General features: G+C 38.3%; 1 protein-coding gene across 2 annotated transcripts in view; it reads left to right on the top strand.

The window, feature by feature from the left end:
* The window catches only part of IFT80 (intraflagellar transport 80), an 85,453-nt gene that overhangs the window by 12,010 nt on the left and 58,216 nt on the right, over positions 1-15,227 (top strand). Inside the window, exons 3-4 of one of the 2 annotated variants that reach the window (XM_074298101.1) lie at positions 9,521-9,740; positions 13,951-14,019. In XM_074298101.1, coding sequence (XP_074154202.1) covers positions 13,992-14,019 — 28 coding nt within the window. In that variant the 5' untranslated portion in view covers positions 9,521-9,740; positions 13,951-13,991. The remainder of the gene's footprint in view (positions 1-9,520; positions 9,741-13,950; positions 14,020-15,227) is intronic. The other variant, XM_074298100.1, reaches the window with a different exon arrangement.

Genomic DNA, 15,227 nt, shown 5'->3' with positions numbered 1-15,227 from the left:
GCTGAAAACTTCTCTCCATGTTTTTGGTTGACTTCCATGTATTGTTTTGTGGTGAGTCTTTTAAGGAAGGGTTAGCTTTTTTTGTTTTTGTAGCCCAACCAGACCTTGACTTTTTTAAAGAGATATTCCTAAAATTTCAAGCCATTTGAGATAAAGAGTTTTTGTTTCTTCATCTGTAAAATGGACATCTAGCTCAGAGGACAGTTGTAAAGATCTAATGGGACAAGATGCAAAGTGCTTTGCAAAACTTTCAAGTTCACATAGTTATTAATAGAACTATTTAATTATTAGAACCATTTATTATTATTACCAGTGCTTCTGACTTAATGCTGTTAGCTTGAGGGTAACAACTGATATGCAAGCTTAACATTAATATAATTCAATAAATTGTCATTGTCTAACAGCTGAGAATCAGATATTTAAGTTTATGTATTAGTTTTAGGATTTGTGTATTTTTATTATAACTCAAGTGATGGTTGTTGGTACCAATGGAAAGAATCCTTTGCTCATATTCAAATGGAAAGCAACCTCTGCTGTGGCTTACGATACCAGGGAGGGCTAAGCTGAAGGATGTATTTATGTCTGCATTGCATCTATCTCTGTGCTGAAGATTCAAGTGGAAAGTTGTTTTTTTTTCTGATGGGGACTTTAGATGGTACCTATGGCCAGTTCTAATAAGTTAGGAAACGATTTCTTTTGCCTTAAATTATTTGGTTGCAGCAATTTAACTGACTTCAGTAGGAATAATCTAGTCATCTGCTTCCCTTGAGCCTTCCAGGCAGCTTGGTATTGTGGGGGTTGCCTCGACTAAGTAGGAAGCAAAGGCCCCGAGTTTGAGTTGAGCTTTGAGCAGTGTTGTGATGTTGGGTAAGTCACTGAGTTCATCTGCCTATCGTGCTAGAGCCCAAACTCTGGAGGGGCAGGAGTTATGTCAAAGTTTACCCTTGGATTCCAAGCACTGGCTCAGTGCCTGGCAGTGACGGTCACTTAAGAAATGCTTGTTTATTGGTAGAGTTGTAAGGGTCAAATGAAATAATAGATATGAAAGCACTTGGTGATCACAAAGGACTGTATAATGAAAGGGAAGCTGTTAGAAGAGACAGTACAGGTAGGAAACAAGATTCAAGGTTACAAATGTGATTCTGAACATTAGCATTAACTATGTTAATGTTGACGTGATAGTTTATACAACAAATTCTTATTATTCTTGTTAGGATTATTGTATAGTTTTGAGAAAATTCCCAGACTGCAGCTTCCTGTTAATGTTTCAAACTTGTAACAGAATCTACTTTTTTTTTTTTAATTAGAAAAACATTTTACACAACACATTATAAAAATCTATGGTTCTCTTTCATTTAAATTAGAATGATTTGGATTTTAGATTTTTAAAAAAATCTATCCTAAAGTAGTTCCAAGCTGCAGCTAGCATTGACATGAGCAGAGCGGTCAATCTGTGACCAGCAGGAGGGAGGGGTTTAGAACCAGAGGGCAGCACTGGGAGAGCACAAAAGGATTCCAGATCCACAAAATTAAGGAAAGTAAGGAGAAGTTGGAAAATTAAGAAACTCCTCCAAATTAGGGACTCTTTTGACCAAGTTTAATGCCCTTTCTATTACATCCTGCTACCTTCTATATCTGTATCTGGAGCAAGGAGAATCAGTCTGCAGGGGACAATGTGCAAGGTTCCCCCTGGAGACCTAGTTAATCTAATACTATATTGTTAGGGGAAGTTAACAAAAGTCAACATAGACTTGTTTTGACTACATCTGTCAGACACATTAAGGTACAAGCTAGTTGGTGAGAATGCTTTCTAACTAGTAAAACTTCTCTTAAATTGGAGAAAAAGTCCTTCCCAAGCAGTTTCCAACTCCCATGTTGTAGTAATCGAGACATACAAAATGAAGAAATGCATAGTTTCAGTTGGGATTTTTAAAAAATATTAAAGTGACCCATGTTAATATCAATATAAACTTTAGGAGAAGTTCTATCTCCCCCCAAAATTAATTCTAATAGATGATGGTAAAAAAAAACACCCTGTTCTCTTGACTTGATCACTCATAAGCCAAGGGACACATTCTTTCTCTCAAATTGGGTAATATAAGTACATTCCCTCTATATAGATCTAGGCACTAGTTCTGACTTTTTGGGTAACTAAGTAAACTCCTTGTTTGGTAAAGCATATATCAGATTTAAATTCACTGGTACTGACAACAGTCTGTTCATCTTATGTACATTTTAAAATGTTTCATTGATATATATATATATATTTTTTTTGCATTGCTATCACTATCCCTAGTCAAACTCCTCCATCCCTTTCAAAAAACCCCCTCAAAACTTTTCTTTGTAACAAAAAAGTAGAGTCAGAATAAAGTATAAATTCACACTTTGGTTGTATCTGAAAATGTGTCTCATTCTGGACTGAAGGCTGTGTGCTGATTCTCTGCCAAGAAGTAAGAAGTATGCTTCATGTCATCATCAGTCTTCTGTAGTCATTGATCAGACTTCTAAAAGTTTTCAGAGTCATTTTCCTTTACATCCTTGTGGTATTTGTAGAAATTGTTCTTCTCACTTCACTCTAGATCAGTTCATCTAAGTCTGTTCAGGGTTCTCCCCATTTTGTCAGTCTTAGGGGGCGATGCTCTTCCTTTATATACATAGACCGCTAAATTCATCTCCAGTATTTTGCAACAAAAAGTGTTCTTTTGAGGCCCATTTTTTAGAACATAAAAGCGGGGATTGGGGAAAGAGAATCTTCCTTCTCTCATTAGCTTAGTTCATGGAACCTTTGCTTTTGAGTGAACTGGGTTCTTCCCTCTCTGGATACAGCAGGTACAAAAAAAGCAGAGCCAAAAGACCCTGATTGACTAAAGTTTTAAAGATTGAAGGCAGCCAGTAAAGCAGGTTACCTCCACTCCACATGGTAAGGCCTCCACGTTGCTGGAAGTGGTATGGCCAGAGCAGCCCGGGGAATAGGCCTACTGGTGAGCAGATAGTTTAAGTTTTTATATATTATTCCAGATTGCTTTATTGAATTGTTGGACCAATTCAGAACTTCTTCAGCAATATATTAATTTGTATTTTCCTGTAACCCTTCCAGCAGTATTCATTTGTCACCTTTGCCAATCTAATTGTTGTGAGGTCAAACTTCAGAGTTGTTTTAATTGATATTTCTCTTACTATTGTAAAATAAAGAGCTTTTTAAAATGGTTGTTGATAGCTGGGATTTCTTCTTTTCCATTCCATTCAATCAGTAAAGATTTATTAAATGCCAACTAGGTTCCAGACACTGTCCTAAGTGCTGGAGATACAAATAAGAAAAAGACAACATCTGCTCTCAAGGAGCTTACAATCCAGTAGAGGAAGAGAATACACAGAGGGAAGAGGGATGGAGGGGCGATGGAACGCAAGAGGTGTTGGAGGAGAGCTGTGATGTCTGGGGAGATGCAGCCAAACAGAGCTGCTTATGGAGAACCGAGTGAACCCGGAGAATTGTGAGCCCTCTCGAAAGGAAGGTTCTAAAAAGAGTCTCTCCATCAGAAGGGAGGTAACTGTCAAGGTTGAAGCATCAAAAGCAAAGTCATTCTGCTTGGCCATCTCAGGTGATCTGTGTATGTAGACATGATGTTCTTGGGGTAAAAAACTAAGCAGAAAATGAAGAAAGTGAAGTTCTCATAATAGCTTCTTCCAGGATGACATATGCTAGAAATTCCAGAGTCACATGAATGGAAGGAGTGATCCTGTGGTTTCAACATCAGTCAGTTAATAAGCATTTATTAAGCACCTGCTCTCTGCCAGCCACTGTGCAAATACTGGACATGCAGAAACAGAGAAAATACAATCTTTACCTTCAAGGAGAGAAGCATAAAGAGGTAATCAGGAAAGAGAAATTGTAAGGGACTTTGCAAAATTGATCTACTTATATTCCTTTATGTCTAAATCATGTACTCATTTTCACCTTATCTTGGTATATGGTGTGAGAAGCCAGTCTGTTTCTGCCACATAGTTTTCCATTTTGCCGGTGGTTTTTTTTTTTTTTTTTAGATAAATAAAAGGTTTATTGTAGGAATTTGGAAGTAAAGTTCAATTAGAAAGACGCCAGGGCCAGAGGTGGCCGCTGGGCGGTCAGGAACCCTTACATGGCTGGAAGGATACCATGTGTTGGCTGGGAGGGCTCCTTCACGGAGGGCTCTGGCTTGGCCCTTTTTATACCTAGAAGATGGTGGGCGGTACCTCTAAGTTCTCGGCGGGCTTTTCAGTTAGCTCAGATCAGGTGAGGGCTGGGGGAAGCTGAGCTGATGGTGGGGGCTGGACCTGGATATTCAAAGGGGGCCTTTGACTCAGGATTTGTGAATCAAGGTCAGCCATGGGTTGGGCAATTAGAAAGGAATCTTTTTTTTTTTTTTATTAATTTTTATAATTATAACATTTTCTTTGTCAGTACATATGCATAGGTAAATTTTTTTTCCAACATTATCCCTTGTACTTCCTTCTGTTCCGAGTTTTCCCCTTCCTTCCCTCCACCCCCTCCCCTAGATGACAGGCATTCCCATACATATTAAATATCTTATAGTATATCCTAGATACAGTATATGTGTACAGAATCGAATTTTGTTGTTGTTGTTGTTGTTGCAAAGGAAGGATTGTATTGGGAAGATAAAAATAATCTGGGAAGAAAAACAAAAAAAAAAATGCTCACAGTTTACACTCATTTCCCAGTGTTCCTTTTCTGGGTGTAGCTGATTCTGTCCATCATTGATCCATTGGAATTGGATTAGCTCTTCTCTATGTTGAAGATATCCACTTCCATCAGAATACATCCTCGTACAGTATCATTGTTGAAGTGTATAATGATCTCCTGGTTCTGCTCAGCATCAGTTTGTGTAAGTCTCTCCAAGCCTCTCTGTATTCCTCCTGCTGGTCATTTCTCACAGAACAATAATATTCCATAACCTTCATATACCACAATTTACCCAACCATTCTCCAATTGATGGACATCCATTCATCTTCCAGTTTCTAGGCACTACAAAAAGAGCTGCCACAAACATTTTGGCACATACAGGTCCCTTTCCCCTCCTCAGTATTTCTTTGGGATATAAGCCCAGCAGTAGTCTGGGTCAAAGGGTATGCACAGTTTGATAACTTTTTGGGCATAGTTCCACGTCGCTCTCCAGAATGGTTGGATTCTTTCACATCTCCACCAACAATGCATCAGTGTCCCAGTTTTCCCACAGTCCCTCCAACATTCATCATGATTTGTTCCTGTCATCTTAGCCAATCTGACCGGTGTGTAGTGGTATCTCAGAGTTGTCTTAATTTGCATTTCTCTGATCAGTAGTGATTTGGAACACTCTTTCATATGAGTGGAAATAGTTTCAATTTCATCATCTGAGAATTGTCTGTTCATATCCTTTGACCATTTATCAATTGGAGAATGTTTGCCGGTGGTTTTTGTCAAAGAACTCCAGAACTCCAGAAGTTGAAGTCTTTGGGATATCAAATAGTAGATTACCATTGTCATTGATTGTTGTGTTTTGTGTGTACCTAATCTATTCCACTGATCTACCATTATATTTCTTAGCCAGTCCAGTCCAAATAATTTCTGCTTTATAATATAGTTTTGGGTTCTGGCATGGCTGGGTCACCTTCCTATTTTTTTTCCCCATTAACTTAGGGCAATATTTAAAGACAAAAGGAAAGATGAAGTAATCCACATCAGGTAAGACTAAATGGTCATATTCTTTATTTGGGTGGTTGTGTAATAGATCAGGAAATATGTAAACCTTGGGATCTAAGGAGTTGTTAAAGATCAGGTATGTTCCAGTGGGATAAGGTTTCTTCTAATTTTAATCTTATCAGATTCTGTTTAAACAGGAAATCTCTAGGATAATAGATGCTTCCTTTAAGATAAAATCATTTAAAAATAATAATAATAAATTTTTTAAAAAAATTAAAAAGAAAAGAAAAGAGAAAAAAAGATAGAATCATTTCACTTTATGCTCTTGTTACCAGTTAGAAGTGAAGAATAAAATACATTCTGGGGGTGTATCTCTATTTATACAACCCTACATCTCTGCTAAGCAGATGTTTTCCCCAAATTCACTGTACTCAGATTCATCTGTTTCCTCCATACTTCCTGATGCACAGACCCCTTATTTTAACACAGTAGTTAGTCGTGACCCAGTGGATAGAGCAGTGGGCCTAGAGCCAGAAAGTTGTTGTTCATTTGTTTAGTCATTTCTGACTTTTTTGTGACTTTTGTAGTCTGTAGCACGGCAGGCCCTCCACTATGAATTGGAATCTGTCCAAGCTTGTTTCTGTTGCTTCCATGACATTATCTATCTAATCTCCTGTCCCTGTTCTTACTGCCTTCAAACTTTCCCAACATTAGGGTCTTTTCCAGTGAGTGATTATGTGGCCAAAATACTTAAGCTTCAGCTTTATTTTTTGTCCTTCCAATGAAAAGTCTGAGATAATTTCTTTGATTTGATCTCTTTGCTGTCCAAGGGACTTTCAAGTTCTCTCCAGCACCACAATTTGAAAGCTTCAATTCTGCAGTGGTCAGGCTTTCCTTTTAGTCCAGTTCTCAAAACCATAAATTGCTACTCAAAAAACCATAGCCTTGACTATATGGGCCCTTTTTGGCAAGGTAATGTCATATCTTCCGAGGAACAAGCGTCTTTTAATTTCATAGCTGCAGTTGCTGTCTGCAGTGATTGTTGAGTTCAAGAATATAAATCTGACACTGCTTCCATTTTTTTCCCCTGTTTGCCAGGAAGTGATCTGACCAGTTGTTATGATCTTAGGTTTTTGTGTTGTTTTTTTTTTTTAATGTTAAGTTTCAAGCTAGCTTTTATACTGTTTTTTTTCCACCTCTGTCACGAAGCTTCTTAATTTTTCACTTTCTGCCATCCAAACGGTATTGTCTGAATATCTGAGATTGTTGATAATTTCCCTGGCAACCTTAATTCTGACTTTTGATTCATCTGCCTTGGCATGTTGCATGATGTACTTTGCATTTAAATTAAATAAGATGACAGCATATAGCCTTGTCATACTTGTTTCCCAATTTTAAATCTGTTAGTTACTTCTTGGCCAGTATACAGGTTCCTCAGAAGACAAGAAAGATGCTCTGGTACCCTCCCCCCCCTGTGAACTTGCTGTGTTTTATTGTGCCACGTAGTCAAAGGCTTTATTTAGTGTCATTAGTGAAGCAGAAACAGATGGAACTCCCTTGCCTTCTCCATAATCCAGTGAATGATGGAGATTTGGTCTCTACTTCCTCAGCCTCAAACCAGCCTGTTCTTCCTGTGATTCTCAGTTCAAATATTGTTGAAGCCTGACTTGAGAATCTTAAGTAAAACTTTGCAGGAGTGTGAATGAGTGCAGTTGTTCAGAAATTTGAACTTTGTTTGGCATTGCTGTTCTTCAGGCCTCGGGCATAAGTTGATCTTTTCCAATCTAGTAGCTACTATGAGTTTTGTCTGTTAAGATCTTAAGTAGCTCAGTTAGAATTCCATCACCTTCACTCGTCCTGTTGTTAGCCATGCTTCCTAATTTTGGCCTCTTTGGCATCAGTGGTTGGAGCACAGACTGGTATTCCTGTGATAACTGAATGGTTTGCCTTGGATTTGAGCAGATACCAGGATAATGCCTTTCTCACTCTTAGAGACCATGAGGGCTTTCTCATTTCTTCTAGGGGATTCTTGCCCATACTAATTTGTGCAATGATCACCTGAATTCTGTTCGCCAATTCACTGACGTGCAGGATGTTAATCTCCTGTTTGACCACATCTAGGTTATATTGATTGAGATGGGGAGACTCAAGTTCAAATCTGGCCTCAAGACACCTACTAGCAATGTGACTTTGGTGACTTAGCCCATTTTCCTCAATTTATCTGTAAAATGAGCATAATAATAGTAGCAACTTACCAAGCAGGGTTATGGTCAGTAACTGCCACATAGTAAACCTTATATAAATGCCAGTTTGTTAGCTATTGTTAACCCTCTGTCTTCCTGGGGATGTCATATGGTTGCAATTCTGGACAACACACTCTCCAACTGATCAAAGTTGAGGGTGATGTAGAGAGCAAGGAAGAAATAGGTTAGTAACCCATAAGTATATTCGTAATAAGCTATGTGCAAGAAGTGCTGAAGGTACTAGTGTCACTCTAGTCATTATCTTGACTTAGCAAACTACCAGTGCACATGACCTGTGGGGAAATGTGTTCTCATTGATTTTGTTTGACATTTTCCAATAGCATGTTAATCTGGTGGGAATCTGGAAGAAATATCACCCAGAAAATGGGTGAGTAAGCAGAGGTGGTTTGTTCCTGGGGCTCATGAGTAATGGGGCCTTATTCACAAAATGTGAGCAGTCCTGGAAAGATGTCTACAAAATGCCAAGTAGAAATTCAGTCAAAGACCTACTGGTGACCATGCATTCTGATCCTGACTGGATTCTAACTCTGCAGTGAATGCATTTGTAAGGGTAAGGTGTGTCTGGGCTGCGGCCTGCACCCATGGCATGAGTGCTTGCGTTGCTGTAATTGAAATAGATGTCCTGTTTAAAGAGCAGTTGATGTTACTGGCTTTCTGGATTGACAGCTTTCCCTCTCCTTCTTCCTCCCTCTTGCTCTCTTAGATACTAATTAACCAGATTCAGGGAACTATATTGGATGGAAGTTCTTAAGTCTCTATTATAGGAGGAATTGAGTATATTAAAGCTTTAAAAAAAGAAGATCCAATGAGATTATTTATGAGAACAATGTTGAAGTGTTTGAAGCGGGGTACAGGGAGTATGTACTGTATGGTTCTCTTTGGTCCCAGAATCAGGAGCAAGACATGCAAGTTGCAAAGAAACAGATTGAGGATTGTTGTCAGAAAAAGCTAGATAACCATTATTTCTGGAGCTGTCGGAAGCTTGACAGAGTGCCTGGAGGGACTGCCTGAAGAGGCTGTAAATTCCCTCTCCTCAGAGGCCAACCACTTGTAAAACATATTAGTAGACTTGAAGGGTCGGACGAAACGGCTACTGAAGTCCCTTCCTCGTAAGACAACTGACTTATTGTGTGCTTTCTAATATTTTAATATAAAGTAAAGCTGTAATTTTTTCTAATTTTATTTTTGGAAGAATTTATTGATGTAATCAATGTGGCTTTTGTTTTTCTTGTTAATGTTATTATGCTGATAGTTGTGCTGGTATTGAATTTGTTTACTTTTGTAGGAAGATTGCCTTCTTAATTATACTTAAACTAATATAAAAATTCATTTAGTTTCCACAATCATTTATCATCTGATGGCAGGGATTGTAACTTCTGTGAATTCTATGTGATATGGAAAGAAATTTGAAATTAAATATTCCCCTCCCCCTGAGGCTGGGGTTAAGTGACTTGCCCAGGGTCACACAGCTAGGAAGTGTTAAGCGTCTGAGACCAGATTTGAACTCCGGTCCTCCTGAATTCAAGCTGGTGCTCTATCTACTACGCCACCTAGCTGCCCCAAAATTAAATATTTGCTCAGTATAATTCAGAATCAACTATATTAAATCTTTATGTCAAATAAAGAATCATATAACAATATGTTAATTTTATAAATTCAACATTTCTGAAATATAACTTTTTTGGTTCAGGTAAATTTCACTTGATCTCAAAATTAGGAAGAGTGGAAAAAAGTGTAGAAGCTCATTGTGGAGCTGTACTTGCCGGGAGATGGAATTATGAAGGAACAGCTTTGATTACAGGTAAGTTGTTTTAACACAATAGTATATATATATTTTAAAATTGTTGATTTTTTTGGTGTCCATTCACCAATTTCCAGAAGTACACCTTCCCCAGAATAATTCCTTCCTTTTAACAATAATGCTAATTCCCCAAACAATGAAATAAAGTCACAGTGGTCACATTGGACAACAGATCAAATATTTTACTCTAATAGTCCTCTGATCTTTCTGCTGGGAGGAAGAGAGCTAACTTGATTGTATAGTCATCTGCTTTAAAGATTCCATTGTTGTGTGTTGCACTGTGGTAGTAGAGATGGAAATGCTTTGGGCCCTGCTTATTTTATTCTGTACTAATCCTTACAAATTGGTATTTTTCTGAATTTTTATGTTCTTTCACCTTTCATGTACCATAGTTTGTTCATCCATCTCCACCAATCAAGAACCACTTCATTACTCATTTGTGGATATTACAAAGAGTTCTGTTGTCAGGGACCTTGTATTCAGTGATGAGGAAACAGCATATACAGAGACTAGTAAATACAAATAGACTACATTTCTAATAAATCAGTACTTCAAAATACAGTTTAAAATAAATAAATGAGGGCAACACTTTTTGCCAGGATGAGTCTGGGGTATATAGGCTCTATATAGGAGACTCCTGTCTCCTATATATTTACTATGTGGAAGAGTATCTATTCATAATTTAATGTGCTGTTATCTCTAGAGACTGCCCATTGCTCTCTGGTCTAGAGGAGAGACTTCTCCCTCCAGAGAGCCGCTTCAAGTCTGGTCCAGACAAGATGCCCTTTTTTATCCTCCCAGAGAATGGGCGTGGGATAACGCAAGGGCTTCTGGGGAAAATTACTTCAACCAATGAACTTGCTCCTCCTAAGCATGCAAGCTCTTCCCCAGGAGGACACAGAAGTAAAAAAGCCCAGTTAAGGCCAGAACTAGAGAATTGTCAAGTACTGACTTAGCACTTAGTAAGAACTTATCATCTCATTATCTCATTAGCACTTAGTAAGAACCTAACAAAGCACCTATAAAAAAAAGACAATAGGCATGAAGATTTTTTTTTTCCCTCAACACAATTAAAATGTATCTTCTTGCTTTTAGCCTATAGGTATACCTTACATAGGATAGAAAAACATTAGTAGCATTTCCATTAAATAGGTAAAAGACAAAGATTACTATTCTGAACATATGTTTTAAGAGTATTAAAATTTATTTCAAGTACAACAAAACAGGAAAAATAGAAGCATTAATAAAGGAAGTGAAGTTGGTCAGTCAGGTAAAAAATTAAGAGGACATAGGTGTGCCACAAAATTTTTTGCATTTTAAAATACAACAAAGGCAAGGATATCATATTTTAAACTGAAACCATTATATTGTTATATTTATAACTCAGTATATTAAACATATCTTAATATAGGAGGATAAAGAAAATAAAAAGACTTACATTTAATTAACTCAACCTTTCACACTCGAGTAAAAAAAGTTTAAGCAATTTCATAATAAAAACCACTATATTGTAAATCTTGGAATTGACTTTTCTAAACACAAATGCGATTTATGTAAAAATTATTAGAAAGCTATATCAATACAAGTAAAATAAAAGAGAAATGTAGTGAAATTAATGGGCAAATGAGAGTAGAATTAGAAGACCCAGCTTTCTCCCAAATAAATTAATAGCTTTAATGAAATAACAAAAATACCAATGTACTTCTCTGTAAACTTAGTTAAAATAACAATTTATGTATAGAAGCAAGTGGGCAAAAATATTAAAAGATTTTGTTTTTTATTTTTCTTCTGAACTTACTACATACCAAATAGACAAAAGAGGATCATTCATAAGCTGCAAATCTTATTATGTATTTTTGCTTCTTCTCTAAGTTCATTATAATAATATGTCCATTTTATCCTCAATGACCTCCCACACATTTGGTCACGAATTTTTACCTCATCCATAGTTGCAATAGGTATTTACTTCTCTAGCTCCTTTAATTTCTCTATGATATGACCTTTTATAGCTAAGTTAAATATCTATTTGGAGCATATCTTGATATGAGGTGTGAAACGTTGATCAGAGCCTAATTTTTGCCAAAGTGCTTCCCAATTTTCTGTGTGTGTGGGGGGTGGTGGTGTAAGTTTTGGTCAAATCAGTGATTTTGTAGTGCAGTTGACATCTTTCAAGTCTTTTTGAATATTGTGTGGCTATGTCTGTCCACAGAACAGCATGAAACACAATCAAATCCTTAAGCAGGGAAATATTCTCTCTGTTTTCCTGATGGATTAGTTTAACTTTCTTTTTCGATTGGGTTGCTAGTTTGGCATTATTTGTTCTTGGTGAAGTCTTGCTTGCTCTTCCTCCTCATTGCTTCCTTTCCTAAATGCTCACTAATCCATCCTAAAATTCACACATTGGCCTAGAATCTGCAGATTCTGTTCTTTTCTTTTTTTAAAAAACGGGGATGTTTGTCCTCCTGAGCCTTGCCTACTCCCCAGGACTCCCCCCCCCCCACAGCAGTGGCTCCCCAGTCACAATTGCCAACTGTTCCAGGTGGACCTGGGGATGTTCATCTGGGCCCAGGTAATGTGAACTCACCGAAGTAGTCCATGTTCTCACTTGTCACTGATGTCAGCTCCCATTGTTCATGTTGGTTCTGACATCTCCGTGGCAGAGAAAAGAGCAGCAAGATACAAGTGAGCAGCTGCCCCACTGGGAAGGACTGATCCTATGAAATCAGCTGCGTCTGTTGTTGGGTGACTCCCGAAGCCGTCTGACTCAGTGCAGGGACAGATGCAGGCCCTCTTCAGGCGCGGTCAGCTGTGCACAGAGCTTCCTCCCCACTCTTGGGCCGAATCCGCCATCAGGGAGAGTAGTGGTTAAGGCAGGGCACGCTTGCCAGTGCCGTGGGCCCCTCGGCTAAGCCATTTGCCCTGTGTGGGGCTCGGTTTCCTCATTGTCCTGTCTGACTGCTCCTGCCCATTGCAGCTCCCAGGCTGTAAGCTCCTGATCCCTTTGGATAGAGGAATTCTGCTGTTGGGTGTCTGCAGAATTTTCCTGGTAGTTCCTCTCTAAGAAACCAGCTAGATAAAGTCACCCATTGCTCATAAGATGTGGTCTTGGCCTAGAAGTCCCTTGAATTGGTTTGTCAGGTGTGCGTTTCATCGACAAGTGCTGCAGACAAATTTGTTGAGTTTGACCAGGAAGAGGTGGACAGACTGGTTTGCATTTAGGAAAGGAATAACAAATGTTTGGATGATAAGAAATAGAGAATCCTGAGTGTTAGACTAGTGTTATCGAGATATTGCAGGCCTTGGAGAGCTGGGCAGGCCCTCTGTGGAGGATTAGTGGGAAAAGGAGACTGGCTTAGAGCTGTACTTATGGAGGGCACATCCCTCCCAATGAGATCACTTGTTTATTAAAGGTTTGAATACTCAGTCTAAAACCAAAACCAAACGCTTAAGGGTCTAAAAACAAAATTGCTGAAACGCAGCCTTTTGTGAGTAAATCAGGAAAGAAAAGAATTACTCCTTCAGGTGTGGAGGGGCACCCTTGCAATCTCTGTTACTTGTGAGGCTGACGGTGTTGGATCACTTGAGTTTGAGAGTTCAGGGGCACAGTAAGCTGAGTTGATCTAGTGTTGGTACCAACTGTGGCACCAGTATGGTGGGTTTCTCTGGGCTAGGGGCCTTCAGACTATCTAGAGAGTTAGACCAATATTACAATATATAAGGAAGGATTACTTGTTTCCTTATTTGTGCTTTAAAGTCTGTATCTACAACTGATTTTTTTTTTATTTAGACATTGATTTGTAACTATTATAAATTTGTTCCTTTTATTTAGATCTGATTCTAAGATTTTTTTTTTTTTTTTTGTGAATGAAAGTCTGCTTATGAAATTTACCTCTAATCTCATTGATTAACCTTCAAAACAGTGGTGGTTGGCAGCTTCTCTACAACTTAAGAGAATTGCCTATAGTGCTGAGAGAGAACTTGCTTGGGGTCACAAAGTGAAATTTAGGGTATAATACAGATAAAATTATTGTTTTAAATGTATGTTGTAATTTTTTTTAGAAGAAATTCTGGCAAAAGCAATGGTACCTGTATTTTTAAAAAAAGAATTAATCATTTTTTTTGCATCTTTCATTTAAGTATATATTTAAATTACCAAAATTTTCTTTTTAAAATTTGAGATTATCAGTAACTGAATCATAATTTTTTACAGTCGGTGAAGATGGACAAGTAAAAATTTGGTCAAAGACTGGAATGCTAAGATCAACTTTAGCCCAGCAAGGTAAGTTTTATAACCAGCCAACCACTTTATTTTCTAAATTGTCCAGTAGAAAAATCCTATAAGAATTTTTAACAAAAGGTAATGATCTTGGGGCAGCTAGATGGTGCAGTGGATAGAGCTGTGTGACCCTGGCCAAGTCACTTAACCTCAATTGCCTCAGGGGAAAAAAAAAAGGTGGTAATCTTGTATGTTAAAAGTTTAGGCAGATCTATCTGATAAAGAAAAAACCCTTAATTCTTTTTTTCCATTGCTTTTTAATCTACCCTTTTCCTACCAGCTTCATTTATATGCCATGAACATTAATAATTTTTGGTTGAAACTTAAACTCCTTTTAGAAGTCTTTTTATGAAATGATTTTGCAATAATTTTTGAAATCCAGTGGTCAAAATCAATCAGGCATTAGTTAGGAAAGTTTCAGAGAATGTCTCCCCTCAAAAAATTTTAAGTGACCTTCATCCCTTCTCAATTTTTATGAACTTCTGAATATCCATTATAACAAGAGGGAACAAAATGTATTTGTGAATTGAAAAAAAAACAGATGGAGTTGGTTCTTAATTACTTGTACCATTGGAAGAAACTGAAATCCAGAGACAATCCCAAATTCAGAGTTAGTTCTAGAAGGCATTGTTTTATTTGTTTATTTACTGCCCTTGACTTGGAAAAAGTGAACCAATTATAATACTAAGCTGAGTGCAGAGTAACTGATGTGGAGGTTTCCTGGAAGAGCACGGGAGGTTTAGGTGGTCTTGAGCCCACCCGCCTGTGAGCTGCTCAGAAATCTGGTTTGTGAAGGCAGGCACCGTCTTCAGCCATGAGGCTGGGAAAGCTCCACACCATGAGGGAAGTTGAGATCCTGGGGTTCAGTCAGCAGTTCCTGGGCTCCTTTGCTGTTTGTTCTTGTTGCATCCCCGCCTCTGCCACCAGACTTTGTGTTCGGCACTTTCCCCTACCCGGCAGTCCAGGTTTCCAAGTGCTTGCGGATCAGCCTGAGGCACTTCCAGTAGCTTTGTGCCCTTCTCTGAGGTAAGGCCCTTTGGGACCCAGCAGATATTCCCTGAGACTCTGAACCGTCCACCTTAGTCCTGTGGGGTGCGGGCAGGTGCCCTGCTCTCGACCCCACACCAGATGGTTTGAATGCTTCGTCTCTCTGTCCGAGACTCCTGCTTCAAGTTCTCTTGTCTCTGTTTATAAACTTCTCAGCTCAAGTG

Source organism: Sminthopsis crassicaudata, chromosome 3, assembly GCF_048593235.1.
Source record: "Sminthopsis crassicaudata isolate SCR6 chromosome 3, ASM4859323v1, whole genome shotgun sequence".
NCBI classification, from domain to species: domain Eukaryota; kingdom Metazoa; phylum Chordata; class Mammalia; order Dasyuromorphia; family Dasyuridae; genus Sminthopsis; species Sminthopsis crassicaudata.
This window is presented reverse-complemented; position numbering and strand designations above follow the sequence as displayed.